Source organism: Uloborus diversus, chromosome 4, assembly GCF_026930045.1.
Source record: "Uloborus diversus isolate 005 chromosome 4, Udiv.v.3.1, whole genome shotgun sequence".
Lineage (NCBI taxonomy): Eukaryota > Metazoa > Arthropoda > Arachnida > Araneae > Uloboridae > Uloborus > Uloborus diversus.
In genome coordinates this window covers 22,513,352-22,539,234 of record NC_072734.1, presented here as the reverse complement: position 1 = coordinate 22,539,234, position 25,883 = coordinate 22,513,352, and the positions used below count along the sequence as shown (strand labels likewise).

The 25,883-nt window shown below is 32.0% G+C and overlaps 1 protein-coding gene across 1 annotated transcript in view; it reads right to left on the bottom strand.

Moving 5' to 3' along the window:
• The window catches only part of LOC129221105 (uridine phosphorylase 1-like), a 45,802-nt gene extending 20,349 nt beyond the window's left edge, over positions 1–25,453 (bottom strand). Inside the window, exons 1-4 of the mRNA XM_054855552.1 lie at positions 25,339–25,453; positions 22,622–22,742; positions 15,719–15,880; positions 9,231–9,345 (exon numbers count right to left, since the gene is read on the bottom strand). Coding sequence (XP_054711527.1) covers positions 9,231–9,345; positions 15,719–15,880; positions 22,622–22,742; positions 25,339–25,370 — 430 coding nt within the window. The 5' untranslated portion in view covers positions 25,371–25,453. The remainder of the gene's footprint in view (positions 1–9,230; positions 9,346–15,718; positions 15,881–22,621; positions 22,743–25,338) is intronic.
• Between the last annotated feature and the right edge of the window lie 430 nt (positions 25,454–25,883).

Genomic DNA, 25,883 nt, shown 5'->3' with positions numbered 1-25,883 from the left:
TATGCATACTACGGTATCATAATATACTCAAAATTATAGAAAAAGTTACAAACTTCGAGACTGAAAAACTCCTATAGACAATTTTTCCAAAGTACGTTCGAGAATTTACCCAATTGAACCAATGTATAAAAATAATCACACCTTTTACTTATTTGATACAATTGTTCAAGAAATATAGAAGTTTAATTAAGAATTTACAAAAATTAATAGTTTACGGAAAACCTGATTTTTTTTTTTTAATAAATAAATAAATAAAATAATAATTGTTATTAAACGAACTTTCACGAAAAAATCTAGTACCCATAGGGCCAGGTCGTATAGTTCTGTTGTATTACTCTTTTGTTGTACATTATTTTGTACAACTTATTTTAAATTTTATTGATAATTTTTCCCCTCTTTGGCTCCTGGCAAATTTTAGCCGGGTTATGGATGTTGATAGAGGGGGATTCTTCCAAGTTAAGTACGAAGTGCTTTATTGAGTCAACGTTGAGGAACTGGATGTTCCTGTGGTTTTGGGTAAACCCATCACGTATTTTGCAGCAAGTTCTCCGTCTCTTGTTGTGTAGGCAGTTTTTCGGGCCACCTGGAATTTAACAAGAAAAAAAAAAAGAAATCAGCAAATCACCAAGGGAAAAAAATAATTAGGATTTTTTTCCAGAAGAAAAAAAAAATATGCACCAGACACAAAAACTGAGATGGATCCACCGTCCAATTCGTCCGTAAAATATCCTAAAAGTTACCATGAGGGGTTTGCTGATTTCTTTTTTTTTTTCTTGTTAAATTCCAGGTGGCCCGAAAAACTGCCTACACAACAAGAGACGGAGAACTTGCTGCAAAATACGTGATGGGTTTACCCAAAACCACAGGAACATCCAGTTCCTCAACGTTGACTCAATAAAGCACTTCGTACTTAACTTGGAAGAATCCCCCTCTATCAACATCCATAACCCGGCTAAAATTTGCCAGGAGCCAAAGAGGGGAAAAATTATCAATAAAATTTAAAATAAGTTGTACAAAATAATGTACAACAAAAGAGTAATACAACAGAACTATACGACCTGGCCCTATGGGTACTAGATTTTTTCGTGAAAGTTCGTTTAATAACAATTATTATTTTATTTATTTATTTATTAAAAAAAAAATCAGGTTTTCCGTAAACTATTAATTTTTGTAAATTCTTAATTAAACTTCTATATTTCTTGAACAATTGTATCAAATAAGTAAAAGGTGTGATTATTTTTATACATTGGTTCAATTGGGTAAATTCTCGAACGTACTTTGGAAAAATTGTCTATAGGAGTTTTTCAGTCTCGAAGTTTGTAACTTTTTCTATAATTTTGAGTATATTATGATACCGTAGTATGCATACGTTAACAATTTCAAGTTTGTTATAGAAGGACAGAACTTATAAAAACTTGAAGAATTCATCACTTTGCATTTGACTGGTGTTTGTGTGAATAATAATGATGAAATTAATTAATAGCTGTATCAATGCAGTAATGAGCGAGAAAACTCGTATCTAAGGTTAAATAATGCATGTTTAAATCAACTAAGTTTTAAAATTATTGTTGTAGTTGCAATTACTATTAAGTTTACCGTCATCATATATAAGCTAAATTTGAATAGTTCGTTCGCTGAAACGAGAAAATACTTTTCAAAATTTCGAAGTATTGAAAATAAACACTGCTAAATACGATCAAAGTCCTTTTGGAAAATCGTTGAAATAATTGGAAATGCAAAAATCGTTGTGTTTTTGGAAAAATAATTAAATGTAATGCATAAAAGCATTGAAAATATTAAAAATACTCTCATTGAATGACTATGAATTGGAAAAATCAAGTCTGTGCGTGAGAAACGAATGGGATAAACCAACTATTGAAAACTGTTAAGTTCGGGTAAAAATATTTTGATTGCTAGCCAGTACAAATATATTTAGAAAAAATTATAATAGAACAACTGATAAGTGAAAAGAAAAATTCATAATTTGAATATTTCGTTCGCTGAAGCGTGAAGAAAATACTTTTGAAAATTTCAAAGTATTGAAAATAAACACTGTTAAATATGATCGAAGTCCTATTATTCGATCGGAAATCGTGGAAATAGTTGGAAATGCGAAAACAATTATGTATCGAAAAATGAATAATTGCAATGCATAAGCAATGAAAATGTAAAAATACACTTGTAGAATGACTATGAACTGAAAAAAATCAAGTTTCTGACTATGTGCGAGTTATGCTAAACGAATGGGATTAATATACTTTTGAAAACAGTTAAGTTCGGGAAAAAATTATTTGAATAATTGTGGTTTAGCATGTACATTTCGCATAACGTAATGGAGCTGTGCATATCGTAAAGGGCTTGCTTTCTCACACGTAATAGGAAAATCAGACTGATTCATTCCTCATCGATGACTAACCATGATACCACATGACTAGGGGAAGTTTGTATGCGAGGCTTCCTAAAAATCCGATCAGTTTGGTGTTTCGTGTCTGTCGGTTGTATGAGATTTCATTCTGCATTAAAAAATTGAAAAGAAAATAATAATTAAAATATTTTAATACAACTCTGGCGTGAATCGGTGTCGCATACGGGAAATTTTTTTTCAATTATGACTGCTGGTTGGATTGAAATAAGGGCTGAATTGAGGTTACAATATTTTGATGTTGTGTATTTGATAACGACTCACAGTTTGTAACTTCTTTCAGTACTTTTATAAAAAAAAAAAAACATCATTTCAGCAAACTTGGTAAGTTTCAAAGATTTTTACTTTTAATTAGTTAATTGTATGTGAAGGAAATTTTTAGGATTATGTTTAGGATTATGTTTTCCTTCTTTCTTAATGTACAAGTTATAAAGATTGTATGTTTCTGTTTCTAAATTTTTATGATTGAGTTTTGCTTAATCGTGAATATTCAAGTCTTGAAGATTTATGTTTCTATTCCATATTTTTTGAATTTTTATGCTTAAGTGCTTTATGTTAAACTTGTGTCAAATATTTTCAATGTCCAACTTAAAAATTCTTGAAAGTGATTATGGAAATAATAATTTTAATAAGTTGAAAATTGTGTTGAATAAACTTGAATATCCCTTCGCCAGGATTTTCTATGTTTAAGTATATTCTGAAAGCGCTTCGGAAGCATTTGAAATTATTTACTTAAGTTTCGTAAAAATATCGTTTCTCAGTCTTCGTTCTGATTTGAAATTCGTTAATTATCTCTGTAGTTGCTTTGAAAATCTGCGTTAGTTAAATGAGTTAAATTGAATCGAATAATTGAAAAGAATAATCTTGGTAGTGTGGAAAATACATAGAGCAAAAATGTGACTTCAGAAAACATTAGGTTTACTAAGATTTTTTTGAATATTGTAGTAAAACTCTGTTAATGGTGTCTGTAGATGGTAAAATAATAATGGTAATAATAATAATAGCGAAGTATTTTGAATATAACAGTGCGTAAATTACATTGTAAGTTCAATAAATGCGTGAAAGTAGTAAAACGAATAAGAAAACGAGTAAGTTAAAAATAATAATTGAGAATAAGAAAAAAAAAATCTATGTCAATTCAATGGATTGAATCGAACTGAGTAAATTTCTTGAAAAGCTCCAATTTCCCTAGCCGAACTTGATTGAAAAAACTTTGCAAGTGTGAAAGAAAAAATAAATAAATGAATAAATAAAGTAAAAAGTACAAGATTGAAAAAATTAATAATACGATTTTCTAAGTGAAATTCGATAAATTGTGTTCTGGAAAATGATATGTGAGTTAAAAAAGAGCTATGATGAAGCATTTTTGAATATAGTAAAGCGTAATGAATTTTATGAGTTCAGTAATTGTATGAAAGTAATAAAACGGGTGAGAATATGATTAAGTTAAATACAATAATTGTGAATTTGAAAAAATTAATAATCTGAGTTAATTAAATCAAATTAAACCTAACTTTTGAATAATTTTTTAAAATTCTAACTAGAGTGAAAAAACTTTGCTACTGTGAAAATACAAGTTTCGAAAATATTAATAAGATTTTTTAGTAAAATAGTAAAGTCTCCTGTCTTAAAAAATAGCTATGCTGATGTATTTTTGAAATACACTAAAGCGTAATTTATTTTACATGTCTAAGAATCGCATGAAAATAATAAAACGTATGCGGAAAAATGGCTAAGTTAAAATAAAATGATACATTGAAAATGATTGAAAGAATTATATTGAAAATGAAGAAAGCAAATTTGGCTGAAAAGAATTGAATCAAACTCTTGAAAAGCTGCAATTTCCCTAGTCCTAACCATTATTGAAAAAACTTTGGTGGCCCGTGAAAAAAAAAAATAAAATAAATAAAGTAAAAAATACAAGTTTGAAAACATTAGTAATGAGATTTCCTAAGTGAAATTCTGTAAATTGTGTTTGTAGATTGTAAAGTCTCCCGCGCTAAGGAAAATAACTAGGGCGAATATCTTTAATGTGAATTAGTTTACAAGTTTTATTAATGCGTGAAAATAATAAAATGGGTAAGCAAATGATTAAGTTAAATAAAATAATTGTGAATGGGAAAAAATGATATGAGTTAATTGAAATGTATGAGTTAATTAAAATGAAAGAAACCTAACTCTTGAATGGTTACTATTTTAATAAACTCTAACTTTGAGTGAAAAAACTTTGCTACTGTGAAAAATACAAGTTCAAAAACATTAATAATAAGTTATTTTAAGGGAAATTCGGCAAATTGTGTTTTGACTTTGTAGATGGAAAAGTAAAATGGTAAAGTCTCCTGTCTTCAAAAAGCACTATGCTGATGTATTTTTGAATATATTAAAGCGTAATTTATTTTACAAGTCTAAGAATTGTATGAAAATAATAAAACGTATGTGGAAAAATGGTTAAGTTAAATAAAACGATACATAGAAAATGATGAAAGTAACTTAGGATGTTTTAATAAGTCCTAACATTATTGAAAAATCTTTGGTAGTGTGAGAAAAACAATTAAAATAAATAAAGTAAAAATACGAGTTAGACAATATTAATAATGAGATTTTCTAAGTGAAATTCGGTAAATTGTGTTAGTAGATTGTAAAGTAAAATTCGGAAAAATGTTTCTCGTATTAAAAAAACAATAAGATTTTCTAATATTGTAGTGTGTGTAAAGTATTTTACAAGTTTAATAAATGTACGAAAATAGTGAAACGTATGAGAAAATAGTGAAACGTATGAGAAAATAGTAAAACGTATGAGAAAAAAATGATTCAGTTAAGTGAGCTATTACAATGAATACGAAAAAAAAATCTGAATTAAATGCGTTGAATTGACTAAGTTAATTATTAAATCTGTGAATTACTTTTATTAAATCTAGCTCTTGAACGATCTATATTTAAATAAATTCTAACTAGAGTGAGAATGTATATGTTTTAATAAATTCTAAGTTAATTGTAAAACGTTATTATTGTGAAGAATAGTTGTAATATGATTTTTTTTAATTCGACGAAATTCGTCCACTGGTGTTTATAGATGGTAAAATAAAATGGTGAAGTCTCTTGCGCAAAGAAAAAGACTATTTCATGTACATTAATGTGAATTAGTTAAAAAGTTTAATAAATGAGCGAAAAAAAAAGGGCATGATAAAATGAATAAGTAAAATATTGATTGAAAACAAAAATGAATAAGTAAAATATAGATGAAAAATACTAAACAGAATTAATTACTTTGAATTGAAAAATCGGCGAATTAAATCTAACTTGCGAAAACTATATGTTTTGACAAATCCTAACTTGAGTTTAAAAAACTTTGTTACAGCGTAAAAAAATAGTGAGAGTTTAAAATATATTGAAAATTCTTTAATGATAAGTCTTAATTAATACTACAGGGTAAATTGATTGTAAGCTTTAAAATTAATTAAATCGTGTCATTTGAAGACGTAGCATGGGAGGAATAGGTAGGAAAATAAAAAATATGGTTGAAAGAGAGTAAGGTTCGATTCCTATCACAGATTGTGGAAAAACTGCTAAGTTCTAAAATGTGTGAAAAAACATCAAAGTTCGAAAATTCGTGAAAAAATATCAAAGTCCGAAATGTGTGAAAATGATCAAAGTCCAAAAAGGCAGCAAATAATCGAAGTCCAATATGTGCAAAAATATTCTAAATCAATAAAAATCATAAAGTCCAAAATTCGTGAAAAAAATGTCAATGTCCGAAATGTGTAAAAATGATCAAATTCTATAAAGGCAGCAAATAATCGAAGTCCAAAATGTGCAAAAATAATCTAAATCGGAAAAAATGCCAAAGTCCGAAATGTGCAAAAATAATCTAAATCGGGGGAAAACATCAAAGTTCGAAAATTCGTGAAAAAATGTCAATGTCCGAAATGTGTGAAAATGAGCATAGTCCAAAATATGCAAAAATAATCTAAATAAAAAAAATCATAAAGTCCAAAATTCGTGAAAAAATGTCAATGTCCGAAATGTGTGAAAATAAATGATCAAAGTCCAAAAAGGCAGCAAATAATCGAAGTTCAATATGCACAAAAATATACTAAATCAGAAAGAATCATAAAGTCCAAAATTCGTGAAAAAATGCCAAAGTCCGAAATGTGTGAAAATAAATGATCAAAGTCCAAAAAGGCAGCAAATAATCGAAGTTCAATATGTACAAAAATATACTAAATCAGAAAGAATCATAAAGTCCAAAATTCGTGAAAAAATGTCAATGTCCGAAATGTGTTGAAAATGATCAAAGTCCAATATGTGCAAAAATAATCTAAATCAAAAAAAAAAAAAAATCATAAAGTCCAAAATTCGTGATAAAAAAAATATCAAAGTTCGAAATGTGTGAAAATAAATGATCAAAGTCCAAAAAGGCAGCAAATAATCGAAGTCCAATATGTGCAAAAATAATCTAAATCAGAAAAAATCATAAAGTTCAAAATTCGTGAAAAAATGTCAAAGTCCGAAATGTGTGAAAATGATCAAATTCTAAAAAGGCAGCAAATAATCGAAGTCCAAAATGTGCAAAAATAATCTAAATCGAAAAAAAACGGTAAAGTCCAAAATGTGCGAAAAAAATACCAAGTCCAAATCCGAAACTCATAATCTTCCCCGAGGAACTTCTGCCACCAACCAAGATGTTGCCACCGCGAAAAAGTTTCTCCGCCATCTTTCCCCAGTAGTAGAAAGAGCGTGTCACCTGAAGCGCTCGTTGCATTCGGGTGCTTTTAAGGTTGTCTTTTGCCCCTTTTTGGGGGCAAATCATCGTTAATTTCGATGTAAATTCAAGTGGTGTTACAATTTGGCGGACAGTTGGCGATATGTCGCCAGTCTTTTAGTCGCCAAGTTTTGTCGCCAACTTGGCGAAAAAAAATTTCCTATGATTTTATGTCCCAGAAAAGTAGATTGTAGCCCAATAAGGCCATCTGATGAATATGCAAAAGCTGGTGCCAATTCAGTCATAAATGAGAGTGATATGTGGTTAAGAACATTAGGATGGCCTTATTTAGCGCATTTACCTTATATAATAGAGATGGACTGTTCTATTTCGTCAAAGGGTGCCGTGAATCGAACACGTTTGAGAATCCCTGAATTAGAACACGAATTTTCTCGTTTCTATCGCACAGAAGAGGATTTTGGAAGAATACAAGATATCTTGACCATAGATATTACAGCATTAGGCCAATGAACAACGTAGCATCATCAGATGACAATATCTTAAATTTAAAAATTGCTCATTCTGAACTTTTCAGCCAAGTCGTATAAATATTGATTATATCCAGCTGCAGTAAACAACAAAAGTAACTTTAAAAACATTTTCAAAAGATCAATAAACTGGTGATTTCAGGTTTAGTTCTGTTTTTGAGTTTAAGTGTCTAAATTATTCAACAATGCGATCATTTCTTTTCCGATCCTGCAATCTATCGAAACTTAAATATTTAACTCATTATATCACACTATAATATACGAGTAGCTTTATGCAACACGCATAAATTTTGACCAGTGCTTTGAACTACTGTATTACAGCGCATTAGCCGGCATGCCGAAAAAAAAGCGAAGTTGACCAACATGCCAGGAAATTCGAATTTTCCGGCATGCCAGATAATTCGAGGTTTATTTTGCGACAAAACAAAAGTAATAAATTTCCCCATAAAATTCCAATCAAAAAGCAAACCACTGTAAGGAAAAAAAAAAATAAATCCCGAAAGTAACCTTCTTTCAAAAAGAAAAAGAAACTTTGTGGCACGCGCCTTATCGCAACTTTGTGGCACATTGTTAGTTAATATTTTTAAAAAAATCAAATTCTTTATTAATACTAATAAGATATGTATAGAACGTATATTACTTTTTATAATAAGATATGTGTATAGAAGTTATATTATTTTTTAAGTTAAACCTATAGTTTTATAGTATTTTTTTCCCTAACCTCGATTTTTCCGGCATGCCAGAAAGGACCAGACCAGTGTTATTAAAAATCTGGTGACCCCCGAATTTTGTGGCATGCCAGCTCATGCGGGGTTATACGGTAATATTTCGCAAAAAAATCAATATTGAACGGCAGTGTAAAGCAATGTGTGTGGGTTTGACAAAAGTTTTGTTAATGCTTTGTAAAATACCTGATAGTGAATTTAAATCTCTTACAATATTACAATAGGTACTGCGTCGCATAATTATACGCAAAAGAATTTGCGTTTATAATGTAAGACATTTTACATCCCTTTTGTGAATATAATTTTTGAAACTATATAGTAAATTATAATTTTATTGCTATTAGTAATTTAAAAGAAAATATTTAACAAAGTATGTTTAATTCATGAAATACACCGCCAGATCAGTCATTTCCAGCCGATAAGCACGAAACGGCAGTCCTCGGCTGGAAATGACTGAGCTGGCGGTGTATTTTATGTATTTCTGCTTAAGGCCCTGGCTAATTGGGCGGTAATTTGCTGAATATGTTTAATTCGTTTATTCCATTATTTAGAATTTGGTCATAAAGCAATTCTTGAATTTTTACAGCTAATCCTGGATTTTGCACATTGAGTTGAATACTATCCTATTGCATTTTGTTGCAATAATAATGGAATAAATAAGCAAGACAATAAAAAATAAGAAAAAAATGTATGGTTCATTTTTTTTCTTTTAAACAGCCAATTATGTAACAATACTCACTTCAAGAGCGAAATGGCAACAGTCTTACTTAAAGATAAAGATAATGACAGTAATAATATTGACGTTCCAGAGATGAAAATGAAAAATGATTTACCAATGCCTCCACATGTACCAATCCTCAAAAAGGTGACGTCGGTGCATCGAGCATGATACATGAGCTTGATGATTTCATGAAGAAGGATGGATAAGGACGGAATTCCCATGCCATGCTGAAGATAGTAAAAGTTAATAATTAAAAAAGCAAAATGTAGAAGGAACATCGTCAACAACAATATAAACAGAGAATGAAATGGCAATAATTTAGTTTTTAGATGTATTTATTTCAAACTCTAGAAACTTATGTATTTTTATTCTCACTAAACAGTAAACCTACCTAAGTATCACACGTCGAACTAGTACACTCGAGATATCCATTTTGACATTCCCCGAGTTAATTACAACGACTTTTCTCGTGACGTCCGTATGTACGTATGTATGTATGCATGTGCGGATGTGCGTATGTATGTCGCATAACTCAAGAACGGTAAGTTCTAGAAAGTTGAAATTTGGTACGTAGACTCCTAGTGGGGTCTAGTTGTACACCTCCCCTTTTGGTTGCTTTCGGGTGTTTCTAAAGGGATCTTTTACCCCTTTTTGGAGGGAAACCATTGTTAATTTCGATGTATACTCAAGTGGTGTTATAATTTGGCGGATACTTGGCGATATATTGCCAATCTTTTGGTTGCCAAGTTTTGTCGCCAAATTGGCTGGCCTTTTTTTTTTTTAAATCTGGTTACAATTTGGCCACTCGTGGTGATATTTAGAAAGTAAACTATTGAATCACATTAAAACTGCCAATAATGGGAAAATGACATTAAAATTGGAGTAAAAGGAAGTCATGTGATGCACACATCAGCTCGTTTTTTTTTTTTTTTTTTTTTTTTTTTTTTTTTTTTTTTTTTTACATCTGCAATGAACACTTTCAATTCGGTGAAATTTATCCCTTAATGTAGAATATATGGGATATTAAAGGGAGCAATAAATTCTTTTATTTTAAATTTTAATTACAAAAATTCAAACAATGATAGATAATTTAAAAACATTAAAACTAAAGTTGACGCGTTTCAGGATTTTTTCTGAAAATACTATTGATTGGGATAAGCCATCCTTTGTAATATTACCCCGTCACGGTGAATGACCTTGAACCATAAATCCATCGTAAGAAAGTCAGATAATATATCAATAGAAAGCTCTGTTTTTAGTTTTACAATGATCTTTGAATTTTCATTCTACTACTATAGTTAGGAGATAAGTTACAGACATTTGTACGAGCACACTTTGCTCATTTTGAGTTTTTACAGGCGTATATTCTGAATAACTTTCAAAATTGATATCTAAAAATTGGCAGGATTACTTATCTTATGATCTAGTCTTTCATGCCAAATTTATTGAAATCGGAAATGATGAGGTTAAGAAGGTCATTTATCTGACATGGAATTGCTCAAAGGAAACTAGTCCCGCGACGAGGTAAGATTGCAAAGGATGGTTTTCCCCTATTAATAGTATTTTCAGAAAAATCCTGAATCACGTCAACTTTAGTTTGTTAGAATTTCCAATTAAAACTTGAACTTTTGTAATTAAAATTCAAAATAAAAGAATATATCGTACCCTCTAATATCCCAATATTTAGGGTAAATTTCGTCCTATTAAAAGTGTTTATTAAGTGTGTGCTCTAAAAAAAAAAAAAAAAAAGGGGGGGGGGACAGTTATATTAAGAGCTCTATCGATGTGCAAAGTTTTATTCCAATCGGCGTGTGACACTTGGCTAGGCTTACGTGTAAGTAAAAACGACTAATGTACCGGGTGATCCAAAAGGCAGGACCAATTTTTAAAATGAATAATTCGAGAACAAATAAAGATAAAAGGATGCTGTTTGTACTAAACGGATGGAAAAGAAGCCGGGTTTTGTCTGGCAACGAACCAAAAATAGTTCTGTTGGCGACCAACAGATGGCGCTGTCGGATTTCTGATCTAGGATCATGCAAAGCAACAGACGATATGAAAAGGAGCAACGGCAGCAGATTTGGTCGTCGAAGCAAATATGCATCGAAGTGCTACCCCAAGTTGGGAAAGCCCGTTTAGTTAAACTGTATTATAAGAATTATGGAGAAATAAAAAGTTATAGCGACTCTGTTGGTCGAAAACAGAACTATTTTCGTTTCGTTGTCACACAAAGCACGACTTCTTTTTGATTCTTTCAGTGCAAAGCGCTTTTTTTTTTTTTTAAATCTTCATTCGTTTTCGAATTATTCAGTTTAAAAGATGGTCCTAACATTTGGATCACCCTGTATATATATTTGCAAATAAATTCAGCAATTGATTTCAAAAAAGAAGGGTAAAAGTAGAGGGCGGAGACATACGCAAAATTCCCGAAAATTTGCCCCGAACAGCCCCGGGGGAATAGATTGATTCACTTCTCAGCTCTGAATGCCTCGTATAGATTAAAAAAAAAAAAAGCTTTGCTACTCTAAAACCTTACTTTTTTTTTTAACTACTAATAGGGCAAGAATCCAACTTGACTTTCAAACGAGATTTCTCAAAACGTCAATTTTCAAAAACTCATACTCCTTTTTCAAGAAAACTACTTTACGCATTACTTTAAAATTTGAACCACAGTTTATTTATGCGCCCATAACTATGCTGATGTGAAAGTTTGGCATTAGGACGCACACCTTTTCCTCAACAGCTGTTTTTATGTTCAAAAATTGTCTTTTTTTTTCTTTTAAAAATGGACAATTGGTTAAAATTTAATGAATATTAAAATAAACATAATTGCCTTAAATTTCCAATTTGGTAGATTCTTGAATATCTCTTAAAACCACTATGAAACCATTGTGTCCACCATCTTAAAACTACTGTTCAAAAGCTTTTGAGAAAAAGGTAAATGCAGGGTACTGCTGCATTTCAAGTTTTGAAATCAATGACTTTCCCTGACTTTTGCCCGTATCTCTTTATGCCTCACGGGATGCAATTTTTCCAGAAGAAACATTGAATTTTCACAATAATATCTAAATTTGTGTTTTGTGAAGATTAAATTGCAATCATCTGACCTATGCTTTGGACATCTATACTAGTATTATAAAAAGAGAGAGCGGATTTTTGTGTGTTTATATGTTCGAGGTAATCTCCGGAACCATTGCAACTATTTGAAGAATTCTTTCACTATATGAAAGGTGTATTCCTACTGAGTGACATAGGCCATAAATTATGCATATATGTATTTATACCAATTTTTTAAACAAATAGTTTGTCTTCCCCATCAGTTTATGTTTCGTACCGTTTTATTCTTATAAACGTAAAAATCAAACACCGGCCCTTGCAGGGACAGAATAGTCAAAAGCAGGGAGTAGAAGCCTTTTAGTTTCCCTGGCCCAAAGTTCTCTTGCTGAGAGATGAAGTTCACTATGTCAGCATAAGAACCGCCAAATTCTTTACACGTATTTGAGGATGCTGAGAATAAGGTATATAGCATTTTTTTAGGCTTGGGACATTGCAAACCATGTCACAGAAATGTTAAGACTTCAAAATTTATTCAAATGAATTATAACTGAGATTCGCTTTGGACAAATTCGTTTCTGAATTCAAGTAGTGTATATAGACGATATTAATAAGTGTTTCTAAAAGTTGTAATTTTGCACGCATTTCGGGCTATCCTTTAAGTTTTTTTTTTCATACTAAAATCGAAAGAAAAACACATCTGCTAATGGATTCACTTAAGTACATTTATTTTAGAAAATTCTCAATTCAAAGAGTAATTGCACATAATTACCGTACATTCAAAGTTAAGAGTTAAAACTATAACAAAGAACATTCGATAGGAAAGAATTTGACTAAGAAAATAAAAAAAAATAAAAATTGTTTGGAGAACTTTTCTTCATGATGACCGTATTTAAGCATTTAAAAACTATATAATGAAATAATATAGCTTATCAATATCCCATCAGAAAAAAATTGCCAAAATAAAAAAAATAGTAGTGGCATGTGAGAAAAGTTTTCCGAAGAAAAAGGATACAAGCAAGAGTTAATCGGAATTTAGTCACTTAAGAACTATTTTAGAACACTTTCATTGTCCAGCATTTTTCCAAAGTCTTTCGACAGTCAAAGGTCCTGACAACCTATCAAGCAACATGTTAGTAACTCGGTCTTATAGAGGACGACAAACCTCGGAACCTAACCTTATTTGATACATGTAACTTTCGGACTCCGTTCTTAAAATTCAGCGTACCGTTTATAACTACTATGATTGTCTTTTAATGTCAAACGATATAAGCCGAAGTCTTATTTAAATTAAAGGAAACATTTGTCAATAAAGCGGAAACTCAATTGGGGACTTAAGTTTGCCACCGCCGCAGATAATCAATGAAAACAATTCTGTAAAAAAAAAAAAAAAAAGGTTCATGAAAACCAGGAACGCATAGGCTTTTGCAATGTTTTTTTACAGAACTGTCGGGACTTTACTTAGTGGTGGAACAAATGATCATTTGACATTTAACCTACTTTGAATATCTCCCCCTGAAAGACTCCATATGTTCCACAAGAAAAAAAAGAAAAAAAAAAAAAAAAAACGGGCAACTGGGAGAACTTCTTCAAGAAAGTGGCTTATAATGTAGAACGAATGTTCGATGAGCCACTGTTCGGTTTTAGAAGGTGTAGTTAGAGTCATTAAAAGGCTAAAAAGGTTCAGAAAAAATTATGAGTGGGGTCACATTTATATTTGAGTGTGACATTTATCAAACTCTACCTATGGTAGCGTGCAAATATACTTCGAGCCAGTTTAAAGTCGTTTCCTTTTAGGAGCCCTTTACAACCTCTAAATTTTAAGAACAACTACAAGAGCCCTTTTAAGAGATGGTGGTAAGTCTTACGAGAGTCTTTTATTACATCTAAGTAACGGGAAACTACCTGGAAATGGATATCTTATCGAAATAGATGAGTTAGGGAATTCTCTCGAAATGATTTGATCATCGATGTTTATCCTAAAATCAAGACTCTTTGTCAAAAAAATTATTTAAATTTTTTTTAAAACCCGAACAAAGCCGGGACGGGCCGCAAGTATGTGTATAAAAACTGAAATTAGGTGAAATGTAACTAACTCAGCTACTATTCTAACTAAAAACTATTTATTCAACAATGACTACTGATACACAAGAAATAATTTGAGTTTCAACTTAATCATTTTGCTACCAAGGACATAAATTTATAAATCTAAAATTTCTGGATTTTTTTTTTTGGAGTCCAAATAAGTCATGCAAAATTTTTAGAAAGATAAAAATTCACATAAAAACAAATTTATTATTTTTTCTCAAAAAAATCTGATGTGACACACGGTAATTTTTCAATCTAAATCTAACTAAAAATACCGAAAAAAAAATTTTAGTTGCAAAATGATTTTTTAAAATAAAAGAAGCTTTAAACATGCAGCAAAAATTATGTAAAACGTACCGGTGAACAGCGAAGCATTTAACCTTGATTTTTTTCCTTTTTCAATTTTTAAAATAAATATTTTATTTTATAAACAAATAATGAATCCAAAACCTATTGCTTTTTCAAAGTTAGTAGTTTTTTTTTAAATCTGTGACTAGCAAATAATTAACTTAACAGACATTACCAGATATATAACCGCCAAAATTTTAGGATTGGCTACAAATATTTAAAAATTTTCAGATTGAAAATTTCCCGATTTCTATACAGTAAAATCCCTCTAATGCGGACACTAACGGGACAATTTTTTTTGTCCGCAATAGAGAGGTGTCCGCAGGACATGGGTTTAATACTGTTATTTGCATTGGAACTGGGGAATTAAAAGTTGTCCGCGTAAGAGGGGTGTCCGCCTTTGAGGGGTGTCCGTTAAGAGGGGTTTTACTGTATTTTATTGCTGTTCTAACGTCCTTAATTCTTTGGACCAATTTTATTTTCTAAAATGTTCATTAACTTAAGACACTGCTGAAAATTAATGATAACTTTTATGAGTCCCTTGAATCAACTCGGATGTGAATGACTTAAATTTTTTGAGTCGAATGAGAACGAAACAATTAGAAATATACCCTCAAAATAAGTCTCCAACTACACAATTAGACAAATAAGGGAGTTAAAAATAATGCTGAACACAAAATTATAAACGTCCAAACATTAGAATAATATTGTGATGAAAAACAAGCGAGTATTATAGCAACGGATGCAATCAGATTTCGAAATGAGTGAAAAATCAGGACTGACGCGTAAAAGCGTAAGACACGGCTAAGATGCGTAAATTTTGCACCGAATTTGTAGAATTCGATAAATATGCATGTTCTTGAACCCAAAATCCATGACCAGATGTCAGTTTCTATGACTTATGAGCATTTTTTGCTAAAAATCATGACTTCCCAAGACCATTTTCGATCATGCTTGAAATCCATGACTTTCCATGATTTTCCCTGACTTTCCATATGCGCGGACACCCTGTAATATAATGTTTAGCAATTTAACATTACGCTAATTATATGCAGGGCACCGACTCCCCTTAAATCTTATATGTGATGAAAAAAAAAGTTTATCACTTACACTGACAGATATGACAGGTCCTATCTTGTACATGGAATATCGATAAGACTTTGCACTGATATCACAAAGGGCGGCACCGGTAGGCAGTTTGATCTCTAATTCCTTTTCTACCAGATGGGCAAATTTCTCCATGCGTCGAGGTGTTCCACCCATGCACACGAACTAAAATGGAAAACTTATTTTTATTAATAGAAAACTGGAAAATAAAAGTTTTTCTTTTAGTAAATAGTTTCATAACAAATTTTAATTTATGATTCAACTACCACCAACAACCTTCTGCTATTCAATGGGCAAATTTTATATCCCGGATTAATTGATAAAAATCAATTGACCTTTTTTTTTATCAACAAAATTCAAATATCTGAGGATGGAAATTGGATTATCAGTAGAGTTCCCAGATATCCTGATGCTATCAGGATTGGATTGTTCCTTTTTTTCTTTCTTAAATGTTTTTTTTGGAAGCTCAACCAGATTCCGAAAGCGTCCTGATTTTGCAGATTACTGTAACACGTGTTTTGGCGTTACAATAAACGCCTTTTTCAATGCAAAAAAAAGAGCTTATAGATGAAAAGATATTTACGGATCTTTTCATCTATAAATTAATTTATTTGCATTGAAAAGGACGCTCGTTGTAACGCTGAAACACGTGTCTGCAGTAATCTGCGATTTTTGCTTTTTGACGTTGTTATTTCTTACCTTACTTTGTTAATGTTTATATCTTTTTTTTTCGGTTTCACAGATCTTTCCATCCTATCAAAGTATGTGTGACTACATAATACGTTTGTGTAATAAGTTTATCAATAATTGCTTACTGTTTCAGCAGGGGTGCCCATCCCTCTAAAATCAAGGCCACGCCCCCAATTCCCCGAAATACCACGAAGCCTCCCCCCTCAAAAAAAAAGAAGAGAAAAATGTCCTTTCAAACACCCTCCTAAAACTTTCAATGGCCCCCCTATGTCAGAGTAGTTTAATCATAACCATTAGATAATAATATTTTTATTTTTTATGCTGCTTGTATTTTAGTTGATCACTTCATGGTTCAAAAATTAACAGTCCCCCCCCCCCCCTTCCTACCACGACTATCACTTTGGAAGGTTTTCCCTGTGTAAAAAATAACCGACTGATAATCAAAATGGATTGGATCATAAAACCGTGAAACGCTTGCTTCAAATTAAAGTAAATCATTCTTTAAAAATAATTATTCATTTCGAGTGGCAAAATGAATAAAAAGATTTCTGGAGCAAACATTTTTTGAACAAGCTGTCATCTTATGCCAAATACGTTTGAATATAACGTTCCACTGGTTTGTTGGACTAATAAACGTTATCTTAAGAAGTTCTATTTTTCGTTTAATGACGTCCTGAGTTTTGATTAATGGTATTTGGGCACCCTTTGAGTTTTCTTATGTTTTCTTTCGCAAAGCGATCGCAAGAAAGAGAAATCAGATGCTGCAATGCCGGGTGAATATGGTAGGTGTGGCAACCTAAGACAGTTCATTAATGTTTTTCCGCGGTTCGTCTTGAGCAGTATGATTTTGCTTGACTGTGTTGCAGAACCGCGCCTTTTCTGTTTTTAAACCTGAACTATACACGCTTGACATTGCACTATCTGATTTCGTTTTTTCCCCGGATCACTACGATACTTAATATGTGACAAAAAACTTGAGCAATTTGACTGAAATTCATAAATGCCATACCCACACATTTTGCTCCAAAACTAGTTGATTATCCTTGCAACTGTTACAACACTGGCAACTTCCAAAATCAATTTTTTTTTTTGAGGAAAATTAAAAAATGCAAACTGATAAATAATTTTCCCTCGACTTTTCTCTAACGAACATAATTCATTAAATAGCTTCAACTTCCCAAAACTGATAGATTGAACAATTTATGATTGAAATGCTAATTTTACTCCTAGATCCTAGACAACCAGGTATTCAATCTATTTTGAAAAACCACCACAGCTAAGGAGCGAATAATGAACCTAATATCTTTATTTAAAATAAATTACATAAACTGGAAATAAACTATTTAACATTATTTTGATGATGATGAACATCTGAACCATTTCGCATGCACCCAAACATTTCCCCTAGAACTAGAAGCGTTCTTCAAGAGAGTTTTTCTCACGTGCACTTAATTAACCTGCAACAAACCAAGAGTATATGACAACTCATTTCAATCAATATCCGGTTCTGTTTCAACATTCCGCAGTAAGTAAGAAACGCCCGTGGCTGAAGACTTCGCCTTTCATTTTGGCATGCAACCAAACACTGTTTGGGTTTAGGTCATACACCTTTGTTACTATTTACAAGCCTTGGGGAATGAATTTTCTCGACACAATTGCTTTGAAATTAATTTGCACGGAGCATTAATAGCTATACTTACAATTTCCAGTGCGTTCACAGCACTTTGCAGTTTGATTAGATATTGCAGTGAATAAAAATATCTTTTTGTGTTAATCAGTCTTGAATGCCATCCCCCTTCAAAAAAACGTTGGATCATTATTTTGACAAATGAAATCAACTTAAGTATCTGTCAGAGGGGAAATATAGAACCATAAATTTTATCATTATTATCCTCATATATATAAAAACGAATTCACTGATCGAGTAACGCTCTGACGTCATCAGCAATGAAACTCGCGCCCATAGCATGATAATTTGATAATATTTGTTCCCAATGTTTGATATGCAGGGAAATGCTTTATTTTGACAAGGCTAAACTGAATCCCGTATTTTAACTGTATTACTGGTAATACTGTCATTTTAGGAGAATGAAGAAACGAAAATGTGGTCAACATTAAACGGTATCTAACTCGAGTTTAGGGTTAATCCACTGGAGTTGGGGTTAAAATTTCAACTCAAATAAAAAAGTATTAATTAAAATATCACCAAACAGGTAGTTGCTTCGTTCAAATGTAAAAGCATTTTTTCACCCCTCGTACCTTGATAATTGATTTTCTAGTACATTATATAATAGCAAATGGTTCTTTATTTATAAAAAAATCGTATTTTTGCAGGTTTGGACAAAAGGCAATTTTTAAGTCTTCAAATTTGTGGGAAAAGCAAGCACAGCTATAGTTAAAAAAGAAAAAAAAAGGAGGAAAAAAAAAACAAGTTTCGGTAATTAAAACGAAATACCAGATTTTAGAGCACTATGTCACTATGTGTATGACATACAGTTTTGACTTTTGAAAGAGAACATACTATGTTCTCTTTCAAAAGTCAAAACTGTATTCGGATTTTCAAAATGGTTAAAAAATACCCATAAAGAGGAAGAAAGAGAAAACTGTGCGGTGAATATTGCACGGTTTTTTTTCTACATTTTTTAATGGCTGAAAACATAGCTTATGTACGCAAAAAAAGTTAATGCACATTTACAAATACGAAAAACATCTACTTTAAGACATTTAATTCATTTAACTTAAAATTCACTTTTCAATGTTGCTTTTTGAATATTTTTTACCATAACACAAGTCCGACTAACATGATGACAATAACAGTAAATTTTAATTGAACTGAAATTAAACTTGATATCTTATCCTAAACTAATATTAATAATGAAACATGCTAAAGTTATTCATTTATTTACTGCTATTATTCTCTATATTTATTCATGTATCTTAATATATAAAAATCTTTTGTGCGGACGTTTGTCACCATAAGGCTTTTAAACGGCTGGACCGATTTTGATCAAAATTTTTGTGTGTAATTAAGTTGTGGCAAGCATGGTTTCGAAGCGCGATGGATCGAATCAGAAACGTTTTTGTTAATTAATTAATTTATTTAGGCATTGGATGGTTACATCTCTCAAATGATTAATATTTATTTTAACCTATTGTTGAACGAGAACTGAAATAAATATTTAACCCGTTGCCAAAGGGCAATAAGAAAGCCAGCTCTGCTTTTTGTAATGAAATTTCCTACAACTAGGGGGCTATCGCCCCCTGCTCGCTATCGCTCGCCAACCCCCGGAACTGCTTACGCAGTTCCCTGTGGATCGCTTCGCGATCCATGCTCGCTTCGCTCGCTCGCTGTATGCCAATACATTAGCCTAGCTAAAATTTTCCGTAAAAATTAAAGTTGGTAATTGCATTTAGGTCACCATCCATTTAACCAATATGAAAATTACGTTCATAATGTTAATTTGTCTGCTTTAGCCAGATTTTCGACAGTTTAACTTTGCTGTATGTAAGATGACTGCCTTGGCAATGTGCACAACTTTACCATTATAGATACAAAAGTGTCTGTCATTGCTTTGGAGAGATTGCACTTCTACCTGTTGGTCCGCGGAAGGTATTTTATTTCCCTTCTACCACCCATTGGAAAACCAATGAAGGCATTCCCCTATCCGCCACCTGGGGACGCGCCCTCTAGGGGTTACAGGCTCCCCCGAGGGATGTATTTACATTATTTACACTCTTATATATTTACATATTTACACTCTTATATATTCTAATCTGAGAAAACTTCCTCATATACACAATTAAAAATGTCCCGTTTGGGAGCCACAACTGACACTGCTTCAAAAGATCTTGTTCTTGATAATGCCACATAGAGCTGGCCATGACTAAAAACAGGCTCAGAGAGCACCAAACATATTTTCTCAAACGTTTGTCCTTCTTGTTGTTATTCTGAATCCTTGCCACGTCACGAACAAAAAATGGTTTAACTAAAAACGCGAAAACTCGCCAAGGCTACTTTGCTTGCACAATACTAAAACTACTATAACCCTAAACAAATTTGGCGAAACCTTTCAGCTGAGAATAAAAGGAATAAAGTAAATTCTTTCTCGGTTATTCATTTTGAACTGAACTGTCGTACTGAAGCAGAGAATAGACGACGCTCAAAGCGCCTACGCGTTCAAAACAACATTGCCGATGAACATGATTGTGGAGCAATGTGTGAAGAATGCGAATTTTGTGGTGCTCTTTATTGGCAGAAAGAGCGTAATACTGCAAATAAATATACTAAATGTTGCCATGACGGAAAGGTGCGGTTACCGGCATTGTGTGACGCACCTGATCTGTTGAAGGAACTGCTGACTGAAAATTCCCCAGCCGCTAAAAATTATCGGCAGCGAATCAGAGAATACAACTCTGGAAATGGCTCGTCTTAAATTGGATTCAAGAACGGTTTCCTGCCTTCTTTGAGCTTTTCTTTGCTGATTAAGGTTGAAATGGGCCACAGCCCGACTCAAACTCATCTCAAAAAAAAAAAAAGTTCGTTGAGTATTCTGTGATTCAAGATTTCAAAACAACGTAGAAGTTTGTTTACATGATTTATCGGCGAAGTGTTGCCAACAGAGGTTTAGAAATTCACCCCTTCATTTGCCGGCACGTAAGAGAATTATATATATAGATGATATGTCAGTTGTGAATAGAAAAAACGTGAGATAGAGAGAGTGAAGCCTTCATTTCTTGAAAGCAACGATTTTCGATCTAGTGATATATTTTAAAGTAAAGTACTGGAAGAAATCAGGTTTCTTTCACTAGGTTCACGCAAAACGCTTATTTTTCGTCCTAGTTAAACCATGTGACCGGATCGGTGCTTTAGGTTTTCTTAATCAAATAATCGGATAGTACTGTACATAACAACATTTGTTTCTCGGTTCAAATCCATCTGAGTTTTGGCACCAATGGCAAGAATACTTTAAGGATTATCAAACTATTCAGTACATTAATAAAGGAAAAGATGGTGGAATTAGAAGACGAAACAAATTTTATTTTCGTTCAGATAAATTACAACAGGGTAGTTCTGTACAAACAAGATCAGTGCAGTGGAAGATTTTTAGCTTTGGTTTAAAGAACAAATGATGACAACAAAATATGAGATCGCTAATCAGTCGGAGTTTGCTTCGCTCACTGATCGGCTAGATTACAGGAACATGATGGCTTGGCGACATTGGCCATAACAATACAGTTGCGTTATTATTTGTTTACTACTGTTAATGTAATTTATTGTATTTTTTTGTTCATTTGGTGAAATATTTTAAATTGCAAAGAATTGTTTTTGGTTTTTAAAGAGTGTTTAGTCATTTTAGTTGACGAATGTTTTTATTTTAGATCAGGAGGGGGGGGGGTGATTTTCGCTTATTCAGGGTACTGTTTTTATCTTTATCATTTTTTAAACGATATCCATTCGGTTGTTTTATTCTTTTTCATATGAGGGACATTGCAGCGGGATTTCCCGTTTTTTCTACATGGGGAATTATTTATACTTAATATCAAAGGATGATTTTTATCCTTTGGGTATGGCTGAAGGAACAAACCGTACAATCTATGAAGATCTTTCAAGTACGCGAGAAAATATAGTTGATGAAACAACTGCTCAGTGGGCACTAGATAAATCAAGTTGTAACAAATATACGCATTCTGACACCAAGCAGCTTAAAACATTTTCTATTTACTTATTTTTTTCAACAAAACGGTTCAAACACTTGATAGTTTATTGAAATTTTTCAACTTTTCAATTTACGAAGTTTGAACAGAACAACGTCTGTCGGGTCCTCTAGTTCTGTTATATATTTATTCATTTAAAGAAAAATATTTTTGTTGATTCAATAGAAATTATTTCATTAGGAAAACATTTTAGTTATCACTTTGGGAAAAAGTGACATTTTCCATGATTACTTGAGGCACAAATTTACTGTCAAGAATAAAAAATAGTATCTTTTTTTTTTTTTTTTCTTTTTTTTATGAAATACATTGCTCGCTTTTACGTTCCGAAATTTTAAAAATAAATTTCCAATTTGTTTTCATTTTGCTCCTAACTACTTCATACTCCCCTATATAAAAGATAGTTCTAAGTTCACATTTATGTAATGTTCCAAAACTAGTATTCCTTTCTTCTTTGTTAACTTCATAATTTTGGGTACAGTTATGAATGATGTTAGAAATTACCTTGACATCACAGAACATTTCTCGTAGATCTTGTGTTGCTGTGCTGAGAGATATGTGATACAGGTGGTCTGCCTCCATGTGTTTGATATGGGGGTTTCGCAAACGCACGAAATCTTCTTGGCTGGAAAAAAACATATAAGGTAGGAAAAAATCAAAAACATAGTTTCAAGAGAGATCTGATATCCAATTTTCTTTTTAAAGCTTATTTCGATTTGAAAGAAATGATTTAAAAACATGCAATTTTCGGAGAGTAAATGTACCTGACTTTAGCGTGTTATTCCGTTATTTCTTGCAATGACTTTTTCTGACTGTTTAGCTCTGCAAGGAATTAACTTAGGTACTGTTTAACCTCGTTTATCCAGACTAACTGGGACAAAGACAATCCGGATAGTAAAGCAATAAGCAAAACATACTCTTAAAATAAGCAGACGTATCTTTAATTACAGCAAAAAACAATGCTTTGTAACAAAATGGGGTGGTTTCCTTCAGTCAAAAGTACTACTTTTAGTCACTGAAGTTGATAGAATGAGTAAAAAAAAAAAAACATGGACCCAGAAAATACCTTTATTTTCCAAACAGTTATTTTTCAATTAATTTTTTAAAATGTCTGATTTTGAAAACAAGGCGTGGTCTTTATGACGCCACAAATGATGCAATTTGGCGCATCTTCGCATCTTTCTACCACGTTTCCACGTTATGATAATCAAGATGCGAATTAAATATTCCGCTCTACGCTTGCTATTAACCATATTGTTGCCAATACACGTGAGTAAAGATGTGAATTAAATATTTTTCTCCGTGAATGGCAACACTGAATGGCATTTCATCATTTGTGATGTAACACGACCGAAACGTAAACAATGAAAGAGCACCGATTGAAGTAATTTTTTAAAAATATTAAACTTGAACAAATTATTTAAAAATGGTCAGATCCTATATTTTTAAGCATGCTCTTTCAGAAAAAAATACTTTTAAAATTTTGGAAACGACCCCATTACTTTGTATCGTTTCTAGCAAATACTTAATCATCTGACACTTCAACTACGCCATATTGTTTTCAGATTAGTATTATAGTACTTTATTGTATGTTTATGCAGGAGTTGCCGAATATTTGGCGTACTTATACATAGTTTCGTTTTTGCAACCATAGTTTAAAATTATTATTTAAATACATTATCATTCAAGTATTTTTTTAACTCTACAAATTTGATCCAGATAAAAGAAGACCGGATAAACGATGTTCTACTGTACCTCAAAATAAAGTGTAGATAACTTTTATTTTTATGGCTATATTTTAAGCATTTAAACTGAGCAAATTCACTATTTAGTCAAAAATCAACGTTTTATGCGTGGAAAATACGTTAGTTTTCTTAAAAGTGAAAAATAGAAGCGTAAGGTATGCCCGCATTTAGTCCCCCATATGGAGGCCCATGCTGGAGAACACATTAAACTTTCTTTCCTTAAAATGCAACTTGCCTGAAAAGTTCAACTTCAAGCTCTGTAAAAAAATAAAGTGCATTATATCGCTCGTTTGGAAGAAGTGCCACAATACTAAATTTTAAATTTTCTTTTTTTTCGCTTAAAGGCCTTCAAAGCACGTTTTCTTCTTTAGAAAATAATGAGATTTTTGTTCTTATGTCAACCACTGAAGAACATGGGCGCCCATATGCAAAATTATATGGAGGGCTCAGATGTTTCCCCCCATGGTTTAGCACGATATTTTCTCCATAAAACCGATTTCAGAACAGATTAGAGTCATTGAAATTTGACATTTTTAATAACTCATTCATTAATGGTTGGAGAAGAAATGTGTTTACATTTTTGCAAAGAAAAAAGTACTAAAAACAAGGAAGCTCTAATTTTTAAGGGGGGGGGGAGGTCTCGAGCCCCCCATATAGAGGCCCATGCTGGAGAACAAATCAAACTTACTTTTCTCAAAATGCAACTTGCCTGAAAAGTTCAACTTCAAACGCTTCTCCTGTAAAATTCCATTTCTTCGTATTCTGGCACTGTTCTTCCAATTGAGCGATATATTTTCTTAAAGATAAGATTTTTCTCCGAAAATGTATTATTTTTTTTTCTTATTCTTCAATCTTCTAATTTCGGAAGTTATATCGCTACGAACAGTTCAAACATTTTAACGGATCAGTAAAATAAGGAATAACAACGTCAACTAGCTCAAAATGAGCTCATTTCTTTTACATTGAAAAAGGCGTTCCTTGTAATGCCAAAACATGAGTCTGCAGTAATTTGCAATTTGTGCTATTTAAAGTTGTTATTTCTTGCGTTACTTTTTACGTACAAAGGTATTTATTCAATTTATTTTAACGGATGTTAAAACATCCTAAGGTATAACTTATCTAATATTAATTGAGACTACGTATATCTGAGTTGTGAAAATGAAGGCTCGTTCTTCATAGTGTTGACGGAATATAATATTGAGGAACAGTAGAATTCTTGTAAATAAGGAACGAACACATTTCGTTTTTTAATTTATTGCTTATTTGTTTCGCAAGTGTGTTGAACAAAAAGTAAATAAAAGAACAATGTATAACAAATAATGATTTATCTAAAGCAAATATTTAAATCATTTACGTGCAAAACATTTGAAAAATACCATTAGGAAATTTCTCATGATTGGATTACGACAAAACAGAGATGGCCATTTTGAACTAAGAATTCTGGGAATGTACTTCAAACTGAAAAACTTAACTTACTTGTAATCATCTTCATACATAATCTTTTGCATGTGCTGTACGAGCGATTTCTTTTTGAAAGGTCGCCAAAGGACGAATGTTCCGTGGAAAAATCGATATCCGAAATAAAATTTACTTTTGCTAGGCGCTCGTTCGCGGAGCGAGAGAATCGGCGGAAGAGGAGAAACCGCATTACAGCCGCCGCCTTCAATGCTTCGCGCTGTAAAAAAAAGTTCCGGAAATACCTGCTGCTGTTCCAGATAATTACTTTGTTCTGTTTACAAACATTGAAATTGCACATTGTCAGGATTGAAAGCGAATACCGAACATCTCTTTGCAAGAGATTTGCATGTCAGGAGATTGGATACTGCTACGGGATTGAATTTTAATTTCTAATAATTTATATTAAATGTGTTTTTCTTACCCTCGAGTGACAGATTAGAATCATTACAATTTGACATTTTTAATAATTTATTCATTTCTGGATGGAGAAGAAATGTTTTTACATTTTTGCAAAGAAAAAATTACTAAAAGCAAGGAAGTTCTAATTAAAAAGTGGGGCTCGA